General features: G+C 38.6%; 1 protein-coding gene across 5 annotated transcripts in view; it reads left to right on the top strand.

Moving 5' to 3' along the window:
• Positions 1–779: 779 nt before the first annotated feature.
• Positions 780–23,391, top strand: part of EDM2 (ENHANCED DOWNY MILDEW 2) — a 40,877-nt gene continuing 18,265 nt past the window's right edge. The window contains exons 1-12 of one of the 5 annotated variants that reach the window (XM_039042881.2): positions 780–1,117; positions 1,335–1,768; positions 1,836–1,932; positions 3,442–3,495; positions 3,566–3,723; positions 5,182–5,269; positions 5,355–5,453; positions 19,092–19,339; positions 19,421–19,510; positions 19,593–20,147; positions 20,305–20,452; positions 20,535–20,636. In XM_039042881.2, the coding sequence (XP_038898809.2) occupies positions 1,359–1,768; positions 1,836–1,932; positions 3,442–3,495; positions 3,566–3,723; positions 5,182–5,269; positions 5,355–5,453; positions 19,092–19,339; positions 19,421–19,510; positions 19,593–20,147; positions 20,305–20,452; positions 20,535–20,636 (2,049 nt within the window). In that variant the 5' untranslated portion in view covers positions 780–1,117; positions 1,335–1,358. Of the gene's footprint in view, positions 1,118–1,331; positions 1,769–1,835; positions 1,933–3,441; positions 3,496–3,565; positions 3,724–5,181; positions 5,270–5,354; positions 5,454–19,091; positions 19,340–19,420; positions 19,511–19,592; positions 20,148–20,304; positions 20,453–20,534; positions 20,637–23,391 lie in introns of all 5 variants that reach the window. The other 4 variants (XM_090317822.1, XM_039042882.2, XM_039042884.2 and 1 more) reach the window with 4 other exon arrangements.

The following is a 23,391-nucleotide window of genomic DNA, read 5'->3' as shown; positions in this document are numbered from 1 at the left end:
TTTGAAAACATTGGTAGAGAGTAAATAACAAAACAAAAAAGTTTAAAGGTGAAAGCTAGGTCTCGTTTGATAGCTATTTGATTTTTTGTTTATAATAATTAAGGTATTTTCTCTCTATTACTTTTAATCATTTTATTTTTATTGAAAGAAATAGTTGAATTCTAAGCTAAATTTTAAAATAAAAACAAGTTTTTTTTTAATTAAAAACTAATTTTGAACTTTCAAAACTAATCTTGGCTTTTAAAAATATTGGTAGAAGGTGTAAGAAACTTAGTTGTGGGGGAAGCGGTTGTAAGCATATTTTTAAAAAATTAAAAACTAAAATCAATAGTTAAGACGTTGTTTAATAATCATTTTTATTTTTTGTTTTTAGTTTTTGAAAATTAAACATATTTGTTTTCGATTTCTTACAATGATTTATATTTTTCTTAAATTCAAGAGTTGAGTTCTTGGCCAAATTCTAAAAACAAAAACACATTTTTAAAAGCTATTTTTTTCCAGTTTTCAAAATTTGACATTGGTTTTTGAAAACAAGTAGATAACAAATAAAGAAATTTAAGACCACTTAAGAAAAAAATGTTTTTCAAAAAACTCATTTTCATTTAAACACTTTTGGTACGAAAAGTTATTTTGAGTGGTTGCCTAATACTCCAATTTATTTTAAAATGACTTATTTTTTTAAATTAAACACTTGAAAATATAATCCAAACACACGTTTGTAGACTTAATTTTTAAAAAAATATATTTTTTAAACTGAGGGGTCAAATCAGTAATTTAATAATTAATTTATGAAATACCTTCTCCCCCACAAAATTCAGCAATTTCCCTCGGTGGCTTCAGTTCCTTTCCCCAAGAACGTTGCTCTCTCGCGGGTTCCGTCGCGCACTAATTTTCTCCTGCATTAACTTTCGCCGGCGATTCTTCCGTACGTCTGCCGGAATCCGATGCTTCTTTACAATCTGTTTCATAGCGTCGACTGTGGATTCTGGCGGTCTTAGATTTACGTTCATCGTTTTTTTTATCTTCGCTGCTAATATTGATGTAGTGTTCGGTATTGTCCTATCGTGAGTTTGAATAGCTTCTAGTAGGGATTGACTATCAACCAAAGGCCATACAGGTACCTTTTTCGTCCCTCTCAATTACCCTGTTTGTATTTTCCATTTTGTTTTGCATTGTAAAGAGTACGTATGAATATGTAACTATGATCAATGTTTTCCCCATTTTAAGAACTGATGTCCATTCTAGTTTTTAGGGAAAATGAAAATTCTCTTGTGTTGATGATGGGATTTTAAGCATGGTTTTTATTTCACTCGTTGTATTTAATTGTTAAGTAGTAGGACTGGAACTACATTAGAGTAATGGGATCTTCAGATGATGAGGCTGAGAACTTGCCACTATCTGTCTCAAATTATCACTTCGTGGATCATATGGATGAACCTATTTCATTCTCTATTTTGCCGATTCAATGGGATGAAGGGGAGAGATTGGAGGGCAGTCAAGAACCTGTTTTCCTGCATGGAACAGCCGATGGTGGACTTCAAAAGGTTTATAAACAGGTTACTGCATGGAGGTTTAATATTTGCGGTTCAAAGCCAGAGATATCGGTGCTTTCTAAAGAAAATGTGTGGATTAAGCTTCAGAAACCTAGAAAGAGCTTTGAGGATACCATTAGAGCCATCTTGATCACAGTACAATGCCTCCATGCTTTGAAGAGGAATCCAGATACATCTAGCAAATCTTTGTGGGATCTATTAGCCAGAATCTTCAGGTAATATGAATTCATTTCATCCTTCAGTTTGATGGGTTTGTTTTTATCATGCCATTCATTTTTGCAGCTCGTATGAAGTGAGGCCTTCACAGAATGATTTGGTGGATCACATGCCTCTAATCAGTGAAGCAGTTAACAGGGATGATATATTGGCGAAGTCTCAGGTTCTGTTTCATTCTTGTGCAGACAACGATAAGATTCTGTTAATTTGTTTTGTTGAATAAATTTTTTTTTGTATGGATGTGAAGAAGAAACAGAAGGGCAGGGGTGAAGGTAGTTTGTGATACGTACCCAAGTCCCAAAGCCACGCCCCACAACCAAAAAAGTTACAAAAATATTTTTCGAGTACTTGAAGATAAATAAAATATTTGCCTCAATCCATTCCACAATTTTAGGTTATGTTGACTTCCAACCTCAAAAATATTTTTTATACCCTCTTTTCCGAAATTTCCTACAGGATTCCTGGGACCAGATTTATCCAGTAAGCTTTTCATTTTAATCTCCTTGCAGTCAGCTTGCAAGCACATATTCCTATGTGGGTGAAGCAGCAAAGTAGGATAGCTGTTTCATTTCATCTCACAAGCATTGATTTCATGGCATAAACGTGTTCAAAGACTCCGAAAGCTCTAACAAAGATTCAGTTTCGTTCGGGGTTTTTTAGATTACCTCGAAATCTTGCAATTAGTGGTAGGGGGTACAATGTTTAACTTGTTGAGGTATTTAAAAGAAATCAACCATGGAGAGATCTGGTTTTATAATTTTCTTTTCTCTAGTGTGCACAGCTTAGTCGCTAGGCTGTTGAATTGAATTAATTCTACAGAATATGAGTTTTTACCACTTATTAATTCAAGAGATAGTGACAAGGAAACTTTACATGTGAGTATTATAATTTGAATCATATCGGATAAATTATAGTTACTGTTTAAATGATAATTATTTTAGTGGTATGACTTTGTCATTTTGTTAGAATGAGAAACACTTTCACAGATGATATAATATTACAGAAGAGGGGGAGGAAAGCAAGCCCCATGCTGAAGGAGATTCCAAAAAAGTCTTTCAATTGGCTGTAACTGTGTAAGGAGAAACAATGTTCTACCAAGGTCACAAAAGTAAGGGGGTGTAAGAAATGATTGAAGGATGCTCTTTGTTGTCAACATTGGATTTCCAATCTTTTAGGCTTATGCTCAAAGGGGAGGGAAGATTGTCTTGGGATTTGCTTCATTTTCGCCATTTGTATGGAGTTGTGTTTGGAAATAACTGTTTCAGTTTATAAGGGGCAGGAGATAGATGAATAAAGTCTCCAAGTAGGAATTCTTTTAGGATTTTGGGTATCTTCAATTAATTTGTGCTAGAGAACCAGATTTTGCTAAATAGATGACCTCTTCGAACTCCATTCAGAGGGTTTGACTTTTGGGCCCCCATCCTTCCTCCATACCACCACTTCATATGCACTTTCTCACTCAATATAAATACCCATGGCTGAAGATTCTCCTGTACATGACTGTGGTGGAAGAATAATATACCGATAAGAAAGGGACGACGTGTTAGAATAAGTTGTAGGGTTATAGCAGTCCACAGTGGCATGAGTCAGTTTTGCTTGAGCCATGTCTTAATAGATTCATTTCTAATGAATTATATGATCTTCTTACCTTGATCGTGTGTAATCTGAACAGTTGTTACTTGCATTCCTTGAAGAGAAGCCCGTTAAGAGAACGTCATCTCTTGAGGTAATTCATTTTTGCTGTCAAGTGCATGCCTGCAAGGACTCTCCTGTTTCCTCATTTTCAGCTTGTACAGTTGTACTCTCAGGATGGTCAACGTAATGTGCAGCCTAGTTTTATAGTTGATGATTCAGATGATGAAGACATGGTTGATGATGCTGTTGAAGAGGAGAGTGATGATGATGTCTTTGATTCTGTCTGTGCATTTTGTGATAATGGTGGCAACATTATATGGTATGCATTTTCTGTTCTTCTTTGTTGTCAAATTAACATTCTGGGTTGATATTTTGAAATATTTGATAACTAACATTGGGCAAGTAGTTATAGGGACATGCGGAAAAAGTTCAAAGGTACTATGGGGAATCGGTTCAAACCTCATGTATGCTGCCTACCTAAAATATCTAATCCTACAAAATATTGACAAAGAAGGTTGTGTGACCAAATGTTTGCTTTGTGATATAAGTTGAGGTGCACGTAGATTGGCTCGGACGCTCACAAATATATATATAAAAGAAAGAACTTTTGAAATCTATCTTATGTTTTGTAAATTTCCCATGCCCTACCTTACTTGGGGACTGGTGTGTGTGTGTTAGAATTGTCATCTTTCTTGCATTTTCTGTTATGTATTATTTATTCAATAGCGATATTGTAGATAGTCTGAATAGTTTGTCTAATAGCAGTTGAAATCCACTAATGTTCTTCAGTCTACTTTTGAGAGAACCTACTCCGCATGCTGTGAGAGATTGAGTGGGATGGTATGATGTTCCTTCTGATTTTAATTAATGGGGTTTGATATTTACTCATGGTAGCTATTGGTCTTGCCAATTGCCATAATCCATCAATCCTTTTCATCTATAACAAATGAATTTTCATTTTGGGGACAGTGCAAAGATTAGTTTTTGGGAGGTTAATTGGATCTTTAAGGTGGTTAGAACCGTCATCTTTCAAATTCACACCGTTATTCCAGTAGTCATGAAAGACTTCTCTTCTCTCTTGCTTAGATCCCACCATTTAGGGACAAGGCCAAGAATTTATGACTTGAGTGGTGGGAGCTACCTTTTGAGAACTTTGGTTGATGGAGTTGTAGAATATTTCAAAATGATACATAGTTTTGTAGCATCATCTTGGAGTTTCCTTTCTAAATCTTTTGTAACTATTCTCTTTCCATAGTTTTCAGCATCTCCTTTAGTTTGACAGTTTCCTTTTTGTATATTTCATTATTTTTGATGAAATATTAAATTTTTATTTCTGTAGTGCATTCCTTTCTGTTCTATTTAAAGGGATTCATTATTAATTTATTTTATGGATCTTGGATCTGATTTTAACTGAATGATAAGTTATTTTCTTGTGAAGAGAGTAATATTTCATGTCTCAACTGCCAATGCCTCTTCTCCTGTTTTGTTTTGTTTATTTTATTTTATTTTTTTCATATACTTTCTGCTGTTTTTCATAACCCACATATGATTATTTTTTTTCCGTGTTTAACAATCGACGTTTGGTAGAATTTTTCTCCCTCTTTTCCTCCTTGGAAGAGCATAGAAAAGACAGCTAGACCAGGAAGTCAGACTACACAAAAAAAGAAGGCTTCTAGTTCAAAATAATAATATCTAATGAATAATTACAGAAGTCATTGGAAATTTACACCCAAGTAGAAGCATTAAGCCTAATAAGCTATTTTGGTTTGTCTTGCAGCTGTGATGGGAGATGCATGAGGTCCTTTCATGCAACTCCAGAGAATGGTGATTGTTTCTCGCTTGGTCTCTCTAGAGAAGAAGTAGATGTATGGCAGTATTATTTTATTATGTTTACTACGCTTGCCGACTCTCTTTGTTAATTTTCTTCAATATGTATGAACTCGTTGGCAGGCAATTGAAACCTTTATTTGCAAGAATTGCGAGTATAAACAGCACCAGTGTTATGCTTGTGGGAATTTAGGTTCATCCGATCAGTCTTCTGGTGCTGAGGTATGGGCTTAATAGTGTACTGAATCGATGTTTTTGATTTTTTTGATTTTTGTAATTATCTATCACTATTTTTGCATAGTATGTTCACTTTTAATATAAGAGGACATGGTTGTGAGGAAATAAAATTGGCTGGTAATCCAATTTTCACAAGCCATTAAAGGGAAAATTACACTTGTGATCCTTGAGGTTTGAAGTTTGTCTCAAATTGGTCCCTAGGTTTCAAAATTGAATAATCAAGTCTCCAACATTTGAAACTGCTTGATTTTGGTCCCTCTATTAACAGAATATGTTAAGTATTTAACAGAGATGCTGATATGGCAGTCTCCAAAAAAAAATATTAGTAATTAAAATAAAATAGTTGTTCTATAAGAAAAAAAATAGTTTAATGAACTATTAATTTTAATTTTATTGGATTCTCTCTCCTCTCTCCCCCTTCCTACTCCCCTGTCTTCTTTAACCTCTCCCCCTTCGACCCCTCCTCCATCACTATTGTTGGCCCCCTCCGTCATCGTCACCGTTAAAGGAAAAACCCACAACACTCCTTCTTCAAACAAAAAATGTATGAAATAAAGACACATATATGCATACAAGATACAAATATGATAGGATATGATAATATGTCAATTTCTAAAAAATTAGTAAGGGTGAGCATCGGTTGGTTGACATCGGTTTAGGGCAAAAATCGGTTCTGAACACTGACACGTTGGTTTCGTCTATCTTGGGATGAGTGAGAACACCGATTAGCCAACCACATGGGCAGATGGGCCATTTCGCAGATTTCCAAGTTCGATAAACTAAAAAGAAGCGTGTGACACATCATTGACTATTCCTTTTCCCCACAACCCCATATGCACGAATTTTGTTAAAAAATTATGGGTGTTGGTTAGTTTTCTTGGTTTTTCTCTTTTTTCGGGATTTGACCAACCTGTTTTGAATAATGCAAAACTGACCCCCGACTGTGATGCCCTCTAAACTGGCCGCTTGACGTTAGTTCAGTTGGTTTGGAACTTTGGAGTGGTTGCATTGGTTTTCGGTCTTCCTTTGCACACCCCTAAAACTAGGATACAAATACATTGAAGATACATTTTTCTAATTAAAAAAAATATAAGATATATGGAAATTTAACATAAAGATACTAAGGGTCGTTTGAATCGAGAGCATCCAAGATTCCCATGAATGGGTATCTGGATTACTGTGTTTGTTTCATGGTAATGTAGGATGCCTTGGCATCTAAATATTCCTGGGCATCTTAGGATGCCCTTACTGAGGTCATCTTGAGAGTTTTGGATGCCCTCCTAAAACATAGGTTTTCTGGATTCCCAAGTCGGTGGCATTCCATTTTTACTTTTTCACCCATTATCTTTTCTTTATATATATCACTCTTTTTTTGTTAAACCATAGTTGTTTTTAAATTTTTTAGAAAGATATTCAAATTATTTTTTAAGATGTGAAGATGAAGATAGATGATTCTAGAGTTTATATATATATATATATATATATATATTATTATTATTATTTTAATTTTTCGTTTTAGTTTTGGGTTGGTGCAATAGGCTTTTTAAATAGGCTGCTTAGTTTTAGGTTGGAAAAGATTAGATGAGTTCTTTTAGAAGGTCTAGTGTGTCCCCTTCACGGATATGGAAGGGGACACACGTATCAGATATATATCTAGAAAGTATTTGGGAGTATTGATATCTAATACATATTCGATACTGATTTTTTGCCCCACATGAAGTATTTGTGCTTCATAAGCAAAAAAACCAACACCCTGCCCCCTTCTTATTTGAACAAAAAACCAACGCCTTGCCATCATTTGTGTGAGGCATAAAACTTGCACACCATACACCATTGTGGACCCCTTTGAAACCCCACTACCATCACCTCCACCCCTGATTATTCTTCACTCTACACCAACTCCTCTAAATGCACCTCTTCAACCTACTCGATGGCAACGGAGTCTGAAGCATCGCTCTAGATGGTGGTTTGCGGTGACCCAAGAGGCTCTTCTTTGGGAGGCATGAATTGGGTTTGGTGGTGATTTCAACGTCAGAAGGTGGTCTTGGGAGAAATCTCATGATCCCACAATCTCCTCCAGTATGCGTACTTTTAATGAACGGATTTCTACTTAACACTTGCGGGATATTCCTTTGTCGAATGACTGCTTTACTTGGTCTAGCTATGGTCCCACTCAATATCTCTCTTTTTTATCGGTTCTTACTCACAAAGGATTATCTTAAAAAATTTGGGGCTGTTACTCTCAAACGGCTGGAGCGAACTACTTCTGACCACTTTCCTTTGGCATTGTCCATGGGCAGTATTATTTGGGGCTAGGTTCTTTCTGACTTGAAAATTCATGGCTTAAAGTCCTTAGTTTCCACTCTTTGGTGGAGGATTGGTGGAATCTCCACCCTATCACTGGTTGACCTGGTCATGGTTTCATGATGAAGTTGAATGGTCTGAAATCTATCATTTGTGAATGGAATACTATGCAACGTATGACAACATCTCAACTTCCCTCTCTTATGACTCAATTGTCTCAGTTAGATGCTTTGGAAGATAGCGGCCCTCTTAGGGAGCATCAATTAATTAGGCGGCGATTACTTCGAGAAGAGATTGAAAACATGATTGTTCAGGATCGTATCCATTGGCAACAATGATATAAGCTTAAATGGCTTCTTGAAGGGGATGAAAATACCCATTTTTTTCCACAGAATTGTTGCTGCCCGGTGTCATAAAAGTTCGATATCTGAGATTCTCTCTTGGAATGGCACTAGTCTTTTGACTGATCCGAACATTGAGGCTGAATTTTTGGGCTTTTACTCCTCCCTTTTTTACTAAGAATGATAAACAACGTTTTTTCCCTACCAACCTTGATTGGAGTCCTATTTCTTCCTCTCAAGCTATAGACTTGAAGCATCCTTTTACTGAAGAGGAGGTTTATATGGCTATCTCCTCTCTTAGCACAAGCAAATCCCCTAGTCTTGTGGTTTTACTGCTGAATTTTAAAAATTTTTCTGCTCCACCATCAAATTTGACTTGATGCTTTTGATAGAGGAATTTTATTCCTCTGGGGTTATTAATGTTAAGCTGAATTAGACTTACTTGTGCTTGATTCCTAAGAAGGTGGATTCTAAATCTGTTTCTGATTATCGGCCTATTAGTCTCATTCCTTGTGCTTATAAATTGTGACTCGTGTTCTCTCAAATCGCCTCAAGTTGATTCTTCCTTTTATTGTTGCTGCCAACCAACTTGCTTTTGCCGTAAACAGGCAAATTCTTGATGCTTCTTTGATGGCCAATGAGCTCATTGATGATTAGTTTTCATCAGAAGCTTGGGGTGATTCTAAAACTAGATCTGGAGAAGGCTTTTGACACGGTTGATTGGGAATTTCTTGACTACATCCTTATGATGAAATGTTTTGGTACTCTTTGGTGCACTTGGATCAGAGGTTGCATCAGTAGTGCCAATTATTCCATTATTTATTAATGGTCGTCCTCAGGGAAAGATTATACCTACCCATGGCATTAGACGGGGTGATTCTCTCTCCCCTTTCTTATTTATTCTTGTTGCTGACTGCCTGAGCCGCCTCCTTGCTCATAGCTTCTTGATGAGGCTCACTATTGCCCACACCCTGTTGGTCATTCATCTTTTTCTCTAAATCATTTACAATTTGTTGATGATACTGTTGAAATACGTTGAATTAGCCGTAAGGGCATTTTTGTAATTTTTACTATATTTGCTAAATTAGGGTTTCACCTCATTCTATTTATATCTGAGGTTGGGTCTATTGTAAACATGACATAAAATAATAAGTCCTTTTCTACCGTAGTTTTTCTTCCCTGAATTAGGGTTTTCCACGTAAACTCCTTGTGTCGTCTTCTTTTTCTACTTCAATATGGTATCAGAGCAAGGTGATGAAACCCTAGCCCCGGTAGAAGAAACTCAGTCATCAAACTTGATAGGTGAAGGTACGCTGACTAATGAGGTTGTGATTCAAGCAGCGGTTGACTGCTATCTCCGAACCATCATCCCAGGTGGCTCAGTCGAACAGATCCAGCTGGCGAGCCGAACAGCAGGTGGTGGGATTGCTCCAGCTGGCGCGCCGATTAGCTTCCAGGCTCAGCCGTTCCAACCGAACACCATCGATCAGACCTTTCCAGCCGAACAGCAGGTGGTGGTGGAAGGTCACGCTTTCCAGCCGGCGCACGTGAACGGGTCACAACCGATCAGACTCTCGACTTTGCTCCAGCCGGCGCACGCGAACGGGTCACAACCGATCGGACCCTCAACTTCGCACACAACTGTCTCAGCCTCGCACGTTCCCCAGCCGGCGCACGCGATCGATCTACAGTCGATCGGTACCTCGGCGTCGCACAGAACGGGATCTACACCAGACGGTCATGGGTTTGCTTTAGCTGCCGGGTCGGGTCAGACCGGTGCGATTTCTTCAACCTCGCAGTCGATCGCTGAGCCTTCTGTCCGTTACCCACCATCACAGCCGTCTGGGAGTAGCGCCGGTCACGGGTGCCGAACTTTGCCGCGGGTGGACTTCCGGCAGTAGCTTCTTCACAGTACCATGGTGGACAGCTTCTTCCTCATGTATATCCAGTTCAGCCCCAATTTCGAATGGGTGATTCCATTGAAGAAAATCCCATGGTTTTTAGACAGAAAAATTCTAGATCTGAATCTCATGGGGAACTCCAACAACAATTAGTTAGTCTTCAGCAACAGATGGTCGCCCTGGGAGCCAGATTGAATGGCCATGATTCTTCCCCAATGTATTCAGAAAATCCGGTATCAATGTTTCCTACTCTTCCAACTTCTAATCTTTTATCTGGAACAATTGGAAATTCTGCAGGAATGATCACGGGAGAGAAGTTGAATGGGCAAATTACTTCTCTTGGTCCCAAACAATTAAAATGGTTCTTGAGGGACGCCATAAGTTTGGATATTTAACTGGAGAGATACCACGACCGAATCCTGGGGATCCTCAAGAGCGTGTCTGGAAGGCAGAGGATTCTTTGCTCCGCTCAATGTTAATCAGTAGCATGGAACCACAAATCGGGAAACCCTTACTCTATTCAGCCACTGCCTGAGATATTTGGGATGCAGTCCGAAGGTTATATTCGAGGCGTCAGAACGCATCCCGCCTGTATACTCTACGTAAACAGGTTCACGAATGCAAACAAGGGAGCATAGATGTAACGTCATACTTCAGCAAGATGTCATTGTTATGGCAAGAAATGGATCTATGTCGGGAGATCATCTGGACCTGCCCACAAGATGGAATTCAATACTCCAAGATAGAAGAGGTTGAGCGTGTGTATGATTTTCTTGCTGGGCTACACCCCAAATTTGATACAGTTTGTAGTAGAATACTAGGGCAGAAACCAATTCCGTCTCTCATGGAGGTCTGTTCAGAAGTTAGATTGGAAGAAGATAGATCGAGTGCAATGAACGGGCCAGGTGTTCCCACTGTAGAGTCAACTGCCTTCGGGGTAAAGTCCGCTGGAGCTGATGGTGACAAGCAGAATAGTAAAACATCCCCAGTTTGTGAGCATTGCAAAAAACAGTGGCACACGAAGGATCAGTGCTGGAAATTGCATGGTCGCCCTCCAAATGGTAAACGTCGCCCTCTGAATGAAAAGTCGAAATCTGGGCGTGCTCTAGTGGGTGAATCAGTTGAGGGGGCTGCACAACCTCAGACACAGCCTCTAGTGACTAATCCTGGTGATTCAGGTACCATAGGGATCGGAACAGTTGCTCAATCAGGTAACCCTCAATCTTTTAGTTTCCTTGTTGAAGGGAATGAATTATGGATTCTAGATTTAGGAGCAACCGATCACTTGACTGGCTCATCCGACCGGTTTCTCTCATACTATCCAAGTGCTGGAAATGGGAGGATTCGAATTGCCGATGGGTCTTTCGCTCTTGTTGCTGGAAAAGGCAGACTGTCACCATTTCAGGGATTAACTCTGCAAAATGTCTTACATCTGCCCAAAATTTCTTACAACTTATTATCAATAAGCAAAATAACAAAAGATTTGAATTGTAGAGTTGTCTTCTCACCAGATACTGCTTTGTTTCAGGACTTGAGCTCAGGGAAGACGATTGGCACTGCCCGATATGACAGAGGCCTATATTTCCTTTCTACAGATGCTTCCTCCAGAAGCTTGTTTAGGACTAGTCTTTTATCTTCGTTTACTATATCTGAAACAAATTATTTATTGTGGCATTTTCGTCTTGGACATCCTAGTTTTCAATATATGCGATATTTATTTCCTCATTTATTCCATAATGTGAATGTTTCTTCATTATCTTGTGATGTCTGTATACGTGCTAAACAACCTCGCGTGTCATTTGTTTCTCAGCCCTATAAGCCTACCCAGCCTTTCCACCTGGTCCACAGTGATGTTTGGGGTCCCTCGAGCATCGCTACCCTGTCTGGTAAACGGTGGTTTGTAACTTTCATTGATGACCATACCCGACTTACATGGGTATATCTCCTTGCTGATAAGTCCGAGGTTTTATCTACCTTCAAACAGTTCTATACCACTGTATTAACACAGTTCAACACAAAGATTGCCATCTTCGAAGTGACAATGGTCGTGAGTTTGTCAACCACACCTTCCAGGAATTCCTAGTGTCAAAAGGGATCATCCATCAAAACTCGTGTGCATATACTCCACAACAAAATGGGGTAGCTGAACGAAAAAATCGCCATCTCATTGAAGTTGCTCGTTCCTTGATAATTCCAGCGTCTCTTCCTTCGTACCTGTGGGGAGATGCGGTTCTTACCGCAGCTCATCTAATTAATAGAATGCCTTCACGAGTTCTAAAGTTTCAAACCCCTCTTGAGTGCTTCAAAGAGTCCTATCAGTCTACCCGTCTTATTCCTGAGGTTCCTCTTCGTGTGTTTGGGTGTACAGCCTTTGTTCATACTCATGGTCCACACCGGACTAAGTTTGCTCCACGAGCTAAAACATGTGTGTTTGTCGGGTATCCCCTTCATCAGCGAGGCTATAAATGCTTTCATCCATCTTCCAGAAAATATTTTGTCACTATGGATGTCACGTTCCTTGAAGATAAACCGTTCTTTCCCGTTAGTCATCTTTAGGGGGAGACCACGAATGAAGAGACTAACAATTCCACGTACTCCATACCCATTAGCCTCAATCTTGAGCCTAGTCCGAATATTCCTGAACCTGAGCCTAGTCCCAATGTTCCTGGACCTAGTCTACCTAGTCTTGAACCTAATTCTGCTCTTGTTGTTCCTGTGTCGGTTCTTCCTACTAGACAAGTGCCCTGGATAACATATTATAGGAGGAATCTCAGAAAGGAAATTCAGGAAACCTCTGGTGTTCCATCGGAAAGTGTCTAAGCGTCGGAACCAGCTCAGGTTCAAGATCCCGTTGTTTCAAAGGAGAGTCTTGAAGAAAAGTCTGGGAACATAGAAAATGATGAAATGAGCTCAGAGAAGGTTGAAACTTCAGGAGGTAATGAGATGCTGAAAGACCCTCAAGAAGATGCAAAATTGTCTCAAAAGTCTGATACTAAAGAGGGACAGACGAAAGCTGACAACTATGATACCACTCTGGATATGCCAATTGCTCTGAGAAAGGGAACCAGGTCATGTACAAAATACCCTTTGCATAGTTTTCTGACCTATAGTAACTTATCTCCTGTTTTTAAGGCTTTTACTACTCAGCTAGATGTTCTAACAATACCTACCAGTGTACATGCGGCCATGGAAGTTCCCGAATGGAAAATAGCCGTAATGGAGGAAATGAGAGCTCTTGAGACAAATAAGACTTGGGAGTTAGTAGCTCTCCCTAGAGGTCACAAAACAGTTGGTTGCAAATGGGTGTTCACAGTGAAGTATAAGTCTGACGGAACACTCGAGAGGTATAAAGCCAGGTTAGTTGCTAAAGGATTCACTCAGACATATGGGATTGATTATTCAGAAACTTTTTCCCCAGTGGCTAAGTTAAACACGATTCGTGTTCTTTTGTCTGTCGTTGTGAATAAAGATTGGCCCCTACATCAACTAGATGTAAAGTATTTCGGAAGGAGTTCCTGTGAATAAGGAGAGGTATCAACGCCTAGTAGGAAAACTGATTTACTTGTCTCATACTAGGCCCGACATCTCCTATGCTGTGAGTGTAGTAAGTCAGTTCATGCAGAGTCCATATGAGGAGCACATGGAAGCTGTGACTCGAATTTTGAGATATTTAAAGTCCACCCCTGGGAAGGGCTTGGTGTTCAGGAAACATGACACACGAAGCATCGAGGCATATACTGACTCAGATTGGGCCGGATCTGTGATTGATAGAAGGTCAACCTCAGGGTACTATACCTTTGTATGGGGAAATTTGGTAACTTGGCGGAGTAAAAAACAGGGTGTAGTGGCCAGAAGTAGTGCTGAGGCAGAGTATAGAGCTATGAATCTGGGAGTGTGTGAAGAAATCTGGTTGCAGAAAGTTTTATCTGATCTTCACGAGAGTAGTCCGGGGCCCATGAAGCTGTATTGTGATAATAAGGCTGCCATCAGTATTGCGAATAATCCCGTGCAACATGATAGAACCAAACATGTGGAAATTGACCGACACTTTATTAAAGAAAAGTTAGACCGCGGAGCTATTTGTATTCCCTATGTACCTTCAGTCCAACAGATTGCAGATGTTTTTACGAAAGGGTTATCGAGACAGACGTTTGAAGCTTGTATTAGCAAGTTGGGTCTTGCCGATATCTATGCCCCAACTTGAGGGGGAGTGTTGAAATATGTTGAATTAGCCCTAAGGGCATTTTTGTAATTTTTACTATATTTGCTAAATTAGGGTTTCACCTCATTCTATTTATATCTGAGGTTTGGTCTATTGTAAACATGACATAAAATAATAAGTCATTTTCTACCGTGGTTTTTCTTTCCTGAATTAGGGTTTTCCACGTAAACTCCTTGTGTCGTCTTCTTTTTCTACTTCAATAGATACATTGTTATTCTCCACTACGGAGCAACATGCTTTACAGAATTTGTTTGATGTTGTCCGTATTTTTGAATGTGCATCTGATTTGAGAATTAATTTGGCTAAGAGTGAGCTCCTTGGTATTTATGTTCTTGATTCTAAATTTGATTGGTTGATTAACTCTTTCGGTTGCAAGCGGGGTTACTGGCCTTCTACTTACCTTGGCCTCCCTTTGGGTGGTCCCAGTTCTTTGACGTTCTGGCAATGATGATGAAGAGAATTCAACACAAGTTTCATAATTGGAAATATGCTTATATTTCGAAGGGTGGCCGACACACTCTCATACAGGCTACCCTTTCTAATCTCCTTACATGTTACTTATCTTTGTTTAGGGCTCCCTCTTCTGTTATTAGTTGCCTTGCTAAGCTGGTTTGGGACTTCTTTTGGGAGGGTTCTCAGGGTGATGTTGGTATGCATAATGTGAATTGGGAAATATCTCAGCGCCCTCAATTATTGGAAGGCCTTGTTATTGGCAATTTTAAGCATAAAAATTTTGCCCTTCTTGCAAAATGGACTTGGCGTTTTCTTTTTGAGCATGATGCATTATGGAGGTCTTTTATTGTGGCCAAATTCTATTCTACTGATTGTATATTGCCTATTCCTATCTCTTGTGCCTCTTTTAAGGCACCTTGGAGGTTTATTTGCCAAAATATTAGTCTTGTGGCTTCTCGTATTCGTCGTAGGCTTGGTGATGGTTCTTCTACTTTTTTCTGGCATGACTCTTGGCTTAGCTGGGGTATCCTATCAGTTGTGTTTCTGCAGCTTTATCGCCTTGCTCAACAGTTGGAGGCTTCGGTGGCTATCTTGTGGAACTCATCTACACATGCTTGGATCTTAATCTTTGCCGTAATCTTATTAAGATGGAAATTGCGGAATGGACCACTTTGTCACACTATTTGTCATCTGTTAGGTTATGCTCTTCCCCTGATTCCTGAATTTGACCTCTGGAGCCTTCTCAAGTCTTTTCTGTTAAATCCCTTATGGCTGACTTGATGGATATTGGGACTTCGGCCTCCTTGGATCTTTACTGGATGATTTGGAAAGACAACTATCTTAAGCGGATGGTTAACCTTTTTCTTTGAGAGCTTAGCTTGGATGCCATCAATACTGCTGATTGTTTGAAGCATCGTCTTCCATATATGTGTATCTCACAATCTTGGTGTCACTTGTGTCATCAACAAGCTGAATCTTCAACTCATCTGTTTTTTCATTGTCCGTTTGCTGCAAATTTTTGGGATATTATTCTGTCTTCTTTTGGGTGGTACTTTATTTGCCCTAATTGAATCTCTGATGCTCTGGCTTCTATTTTGGTGGGTCATCCACTTGGAGGTACCAAGAAGACGGTTTGGTTGGTTATTGTGCGTGCTTTTTTCTGGCGTTTGGGAGAAAAGAATAATCGTCTTTTTAACGACTTATCTTCCCCCTTTCATTGTTTTATGGATATGGTTTTATTTACTGCTTTTTCTTGGTGCAAAACTAAGCACCCTTTTAGTCATTTCAGCTTATCCTTTTTAGTGAGCAATTGGTAATCCCTAATGTAATTTTTCTGGGGGGTCTTATCCCTATTTTCATATATCAATGAAATGTTTCTTTAAAAGGAAAAAAGTTGATTGAATTGGAACTGAGGTTAGGGTTTAAAGAGAGCTTAATTGTTGTCGATTGAATCAGAAGGGAGAAGGGGAAAGGTGGTGGAAACGAGAAAGAGAGATGAAGATGAAGGAGAGGAAAAAAAACAAGCCGATGAAGATCGGAAAGGGAGGGGAAGGGGAAAAAGTGGGGGAGAGGAGAGAGAAAACTTATTATTTATTATATTTTGATCATAATTATTATAATAATTCTTTTGTAATTGGAGGAATCTTTCTATAGTTCTTACAATCTATCTTCTCTTTTGACAATTGGAGGAATCTTTTGTAACTTTGTTGATTTGGTTCGGCTTTTTGTAAATTTCATACGTCAATGAAATTTGTTTGTTATAAAAAAATATTATTATAATAATTATTTATATTTTAAAATGCCACATTAGCAAATTGTAATCTATTTAACATATTCTGTTAATAGAGGACCAAAATGGAGCATTTTCCAAGTGTTGGGGACTTTAAATGTTCAATTTTGAAACCTAGAGACCAATTTGAAATAAACTTCAAACTTGGACCAAAAGTGTAATTTTTCCTGCAATGTGATACGTTCAGACTCCTGAAATTTAATGGAGCCATCTAGTGTATCACGTATTAAATTTTTTAAGATGAGACATGAAATAACCTTCAGGAAGGAATGGTACAAATGAAGAGAGGGAGATTACACATCCTCAATAGCCAGTTGACACTAGTTCAGGAGTTGTATTCACCACCGAGAAAGATGAATTTAGGACTTTGAGAGGGGTTACAAATTTAATAATGTTAAAAAAATATGTGTGGCATCCGCTAGATATATTCTTTAGTACTTTTCGAACTACTTCCCCACTGCAGGTTTAATAACACAATCCCATTACACTCCACGTTTTGTTTGAAGGATAACTAAGTACTGCTGAAACATCAAGATATACCATGACCATACCAAAAGCACAGCCTAAACTGCAGTCTGTATAGATTGGATTTAGACGTTACCTTCAAATGTTTTTCTATAAGATTGATGTAATTTATAAAATCTAGTGACTTGATGACTAATTAAGAGAGGGTAACTTTTTTTCTAATTCAAGACTTGAGATAAAAGATTTCATTGTAATAATGCAAAGAAATACAGAAATACAGAAAGGAAACTGTGACCATGGTAGTTATAGAAAACTCAATGAGTTCTTGTGCTTAACCCTCCTTATTTGATGTGTTATTTTTATTCTACCTTGCTCAGTGTTTTTTAAAGCTTAAGACACAATAAAGTGCAATAGTCTTTTGGTGCTTAAAAGCATAAGATGCAAAACAAAGCGTTATTTTTTTTTTGAGGCGCAGTATATATAAAAGTACTACATAAAGAAGAGAAATTAGTTGAAGTGAAAATATGAATAAAAGATTTCATTGTAAGAATGCAAAGAAATACAGAAATACAGAAAGGAAACTGTGACCATAGTAGTTATAGAAAACTCAATGAGTTCTTGTGCTTAACCCTCCTTCTTATATGATGTGTTATTTTTATTCTACCTTCTCAGTGAACACTTCAAGACGTAATAAAGTGCAATAGTCTTTTGGTGCTTAAAAGCACAAGATGCAAAAAAAAGCGTTATTTTTTTTTTGAGGTGCAGTATATAAGTACTACATAAAGGAGAAATCATAGTTGAAGTGAAAATATGAATAAAAGATTTCATTGTAATAATGCAAAGAAATACAGAAATACAGAAAGGAAACTGTGACCATAGTAGTTATAGAAAACTCAATGAGTTCTTGTGCATAACCCTCCTTATTTGATGTGTTATTTTTATTCTACCTCGCTCAATGTTTTTTAAAGCTTAAGACGCAATAAAGTGCAATAATCTTTTGGGGCTTAAATGCACAAGACGCAAAAAGAAGCGTTTTTTTTGTGAGGCACAATATATATATAAAAGTACTACATAAAGAAGAGAAATCATAGTTGAAGTGAAAATATGAATAAAAGATTCATAAACACAAGAAATTTTGCATTTTGGCTCGTAAATTAACTTTTTTTTTGGGAAAACACCAATTATTAATATTTTTTTAAAAATAATTAAAAAGCCCCAAGGCCTAGGGCTTTGAGCCTTGGGACTTCACAAGAGGTGTGCCTTGTTTTACGAGCCTCCTCTTTTCAAGACGAGGTGCCAGACCTACGACTGGAGCTTAGGTGCGCATCCGGGAGGGGTTTTTAAAATATTGCCTCATTAATGATAGTCCTTTTGCAAAAAGTAGTACATTGTGAGAATAATTCAACAACTTTTCTTGTTCAACAGCCAACACTCACCCTCAAAGTCAAGTGAAGTACTCTGCTTATATTTGGAAAAAGTTGTTAAAAATTCAATGGAACTCCTCTATAAAGTAACTCATTGTCAATTTGATGTTTCAGGAGGTATAAAATTGATTGCTTTCATACGCCTTGCTTCTAAAATGGCTATCCTTCACGTATTGTATGATAAATTGCTATATGAATCATGCACAATACAATACAGGCATTGTCTAATTTTTGTTTTGTTTTTATTTAATGATTCTCTCTCTCTCTCTCTCTCTCTCTCTCTCTCAAATCATAATAAACTTAACTGGATCCTAATGTCTTTCCATCTTTACACTAGTGGTTTTTCACAATCTTTTAATTCATAATTCTAGCGACCCTTCGATTGGCTTTGTGTTGTTTGACTTTCTTTCCTAGTTTCCTGTTTGTAGATTTGGAGCCTTCGTTATTTTAATGTTAAGTTATTTATTGGCATTGTTAATTATGCCAATGGCTCATCTCTCCCTTTGAAATTACAATCTTTTAATGAGTATTAACAATTGGTAGGTTCTTCTTTATTAGTTTTGTGGGAGGGGGTTTCCTCAACCCCTTACCCTTAGACTGTCCTTTTTGGCTCTTTTGTTGAATATACATATCCAGTTCTTATAAACAAAGTTGATTTACATATGATTTTAGATATATCACTGTCTTTGATTATTACCTAATATGAATTACCATTGCTCTTTAGGTCTTCCAATGTGTAAATGCAACTTGTGGTTATTTTTATCATCCTAAATGTATTTCAAAATTGCTTCATCGGGAGAATAAAGTTGCTGCTGGAGAACTTGAGAAGAAGATTGCTTCTGGAGAATCTTTCTCATGCCCTGTGCATAAGTGCTCTGTTTGTAAACTCGGCGAAAATAAAAAAGTATGTGAATTACAGTTTGCTGTTTGCCGACGTTGTCCCAAGTCATATCATAGAAAATGCTTGCCAAGGTATCCTTCAAATTTCTGTATAGTGAATCAGAGTGTAATTTCTGATGCTTAACTGGTTAAGGCATGCATTGCTTTTGTTAGGATGATCACATTTGAAGATTCAGAGGATGGCGAAACCCCAACCAGGGCATGGGAAAAGCTATTGCCCAATCGCATATTGATATATTGCTTGTAAGAGTGTTGTATCAACTGTTACTGTTATTTACTTGATCAATATTGGCCTGTTAATGTTCTTTTCTTTTAATTTGACCAGAGACCATGAGATTGATGAAGAAATTGAGACTCCAGCGAGAGACCATATCAAATTCCCTGGTCTTGAAGAGAGTAGGATTCATATTCAGAAAAAGAAACTTCCTACTGGTGATACAACACAAGGGAAGACAATAGGCTTTCGTCGGATTGGGGAGAATGTTGCATCGAAAAAGGAAAGTATGTCAGATGACCTTCAGGGAAAGTCTGCTGCAAAAGTATCCAAATCATTTGAGAGGTCCTCATTTGATGGGAAGGTTGTTGGCAAAATGGCTGAGAAATCATTGTTGGGTTCTGAGTCTAGAAAAGTGAAATTGGGTAATGTTTCAAGAAAGTCTTTCAATCAAAATGGAGAAGCTGTCCTCATGGACATTGACAAGACTATCAAATTGAAAAAATCCTCCTTAGTTGGCAAGGCTGCCATGCCAACCAAGAGACCTGATCAAAATAAGGCTCCCAAGGAGGATAGGAGTGAACTGGGAAAGTCTGATGCCTCTAAGCCTCTGACAAAGAGGTTGAACAGTGGGATGTACCTATTAGATGCCGATTCAGAGAGGAGGTGGCTACCATTTTGACTTAACATTTAGTTTCGATCCCTCACCCCTAAAAATTGGATAAAGGAATGACAAAAGTTATAATTTCCTGAAATGTATGCTTTTAGATGTTTGGTAAAAGGGATTTTTTTTTTTCCTAAAATATTCTTTCTTGTGACCTAGGTTAATGGATTTGATGAAAAATGTTGCATCTTCAATTACTTTGGAGGACGTAATTCGGAAGCACAAAGTTCCATCTACTCATGCATATTCTTTAAAAAATGTAGTGGACAAGACAATTAAAATGGGGAAGTTGGAAGGCTCAGTTGTGGTAAGAAAATTGTTAATTTATGTATCCTTAAAGTGATCTTGTAGTTTCTTATCCATTGATGGTATACTGTTTTGGTTGTTAGGCTGTTCGAGCTGCTCTACTCAAACTTGAGGAAGGATGTTGCATTGAGGATGCAGAAGCTGTTTGTGAGCCTGAAGTTCTTAATCACATATTTAAGTGGAAGGTGCTTACAATTTCTTATTGCACTGTTCAAAAAGCAACTTTCTTAAGCTTTTATTTGCTCAGCTGCTTTGACTAAATTTTTTTAGAAACCATGGTCTTATACTGAGTATTATTTTGTGTTTCTGTAGTCCTGAACTATTTTGTGCATATATAGCATTCCCCCTTCTCTCTATTTTCCTGTTTATATCATTTTCCTCTATGAAGAATTATTCGGTGGCTGATGTCTTTTCTCGTTTTAGGAGCCCTCCTATATCATTGGGATTCTGTCATTCTAGGAAGAATTGAGGAGATTGATGAGGTTGAGGTGGAAGGCCACTTGGATAGTACTTCGAGGGAGGAGAGATTTGTTTTAAAAGGGGAGCTTGCTGAAGTGATTAAGAAATAATGAATTAGTTGGTGCCAAAAGACTAAGGTTAAGTGGGTGAAGTAAGGGGATTGCAATACCACCTTTTTCCACAGAGTGGTTAGTGGTAGAAGGAACAAGAATTATATAAGGTCAACTTATTTTGGAGAATGGGGAGTGCACTAGGAAAGATAGAGATTAAGGAGGAGGTCTTGTCGGCCTTCTCCAACTGCGGTTGGGGCCAAACGGTTTGTTAGTGGTATTGACTGGAGTCCCATCTCGACTGCCGAGGATGAAGAGTTGGTGACCTCCTTTACCTTGGAAGAAATTAGGAGGGCAGTCTTCGGGTGTGATAGAAGCAAGTCCTTGGGTCCAGATGGTTTTTCTATAGCCTCTTTCCAAGATAATTGGGATTTGCTTAAGGCAGAGTCGGAGGGTGTGTTCAGAGAGTTTTACCAGAGAGGCATCTTGAATAAGACTATGGTGGAAACCTTTGTGTGTCTGATCCCTAAAAAGGAGAATGCTAATAGGGTTAAGGAGTTCAAGTCCATTAGTCTTATCATTAGAGTCTACGAGAACCTGGCTAAGGTTCTTGCGAATCGTTTGAGGAAAGTGCTCTCCTTGACTATCGCAGGGACTCAGGGTGCTTTTGTGGCTGGTAAACAGATTCTCGATCAGGTCCTCATTGCCCATGAAGCCATTGAAGATTACAGGGTGAATAAGAGGGAGTTATTTTCAAACTTGACTTTGAAAAGACTTATTATCATGTCGATTGGGATTTTTTGGATAAAGTGTTGGAGAAGAAAGGTTTTGGGTTTAGACGGAGAATGTGGATGTGTGGGTGTGGTAGGAATGTACACTATTGTATCCTTATCAATGGAACCCCTAAGGGATCGATCTAGGCTTCTAGAGGTTTGAGACAAGGGGACCCATTATCTCCCTTTTTGTTTTTTTTTATTGTGGTGGATGTTTTAAGTCGTATTATCTCTAGGGAAGTAGAAGGAAATATTGTTGAGCCCTTTAGGATAGGGACTGAGGAGGTTGCTTTATCCCATCTTCAGTTTGCAGATGATACAATCTTGTTCTACTTGGGTAATGAGAATTCCTTTTTGACCTTTAACCACATGGTGAGGTTTTTTGAAGCCATATTAGGGCTTAAAATTAATAGGAGCAAATGTCAAATCCTAGGTATCAACTGCGAGCAGGACAAGTTTAATAGGTGGGCTAGAGAGGTTGGTTGCGAGGTTGGGACTTTTCCTTCTTGTTATCTTGGTTTTCCTTTGGGAGGAATCCTAAGAGCTTTGTCCTTTTGGGATCTCATTACTGAGAAAATCTGGAAAAGGCATGACTCTTGGAAGAAAGGTTACTTCTCCAAGGTGGGGAGCCTTACACTGATCAGATTTGTGTCGAGTGACATCCCTATTTATTATGTCTCACTATTTAAGGCCCTTAACTCAGTCTGCAAAAGTATTGAGAAATACATGAGACTTTCTGTGGGAAGGGGTGGATGAGGGTAAAGGATCTCATCTGGTTAGCTGGGAGGTTGTGGGGCGCCTTGTGCACCGGGGGGGGGGGGGGGGGGGGGGGGGTGGTGGAGAATTTAAGACTTTGAAACAAATCTCTGTTGGCTAAGTGGCTGTAGTGTTTTGCCCTCGAGCTCGAATCCTTGTGGCGTAGAGTTATTAGTAGTAAATACGAAACTCATCCCTTTGTCTGGATGGTAAAGGGGGTTAAAGGCACACACTGCAATCCTTGGAAAGATATCGTGTTAGAGCTCCCTTTTTTCTCCATTTTGGTCCGTTGTATTGTGGGGGATGGTTAGGATACCTACTTTTGGGAAGATTGGTGGGTTGGGGATAGTCCTCTTTATTCTGTGTTCCCTCGTATTTGTCACTTGTCTTAAAAAATTGTTCAATCTTTGACTTTCTGGTGTGGTCGGGAGGTGTTGTGTCCTTTTCTTTCGGTTTTCGTCGTAGTTTATCCGATCGGGAGAAGACGGAGGTTGTCTCTCTTCTTTGGTTGTTGGATGAGTGCAGTTTTAGAGAAGGGAGAAAGGATATTTGTGTTTGGAAGCCTAATCCTCTTGAGAGCTTTTCTTGTAAATATTTCTTTAGGTTGTTGTTGGATCCCTCTCCTATTAGTGAGTCGGTCTTTGATGTGGTCTGGAGGATTAACATTAATGGGTCATTTTTGCTGTTTACTCTGTCGGAAGGCAGAGGAAAACCTGGATCACCTGTTCTGCGACAGTTAGTTTACGAGGTCTATGTGGACTTGCCTTTTGCAGGAGTTTGATGTCCAGTTAGCCGGCCAAAAGAGATATTGGATTGAAGATCGGGGAGTTCATCCTCCATCCTCCTTTCAGAGAGAAGGGCCATTTCTTGTGGTTTGCAGGGTTTGTGCTGTGTTGTGGGAT

Source organism: Benincasa hispida, chromosome 9 (genome assembly GCF_027475165.1).
Source record: "Benincasa hispida cultivar pf3 chromosome 9, pf3_genome.v1.1, whole genome shotgun sequence".
NCBI classification, from domain to species: Eukaryota; Viridiplantae; Streptophyta; class Magnoliopsida; order Cucurbitales; family Cucurbitaceae; genus Benincasa; species Benincasa hispida.
This window is presented reverse-complemented; position numbering and strand designations above follow the sequence as displayed.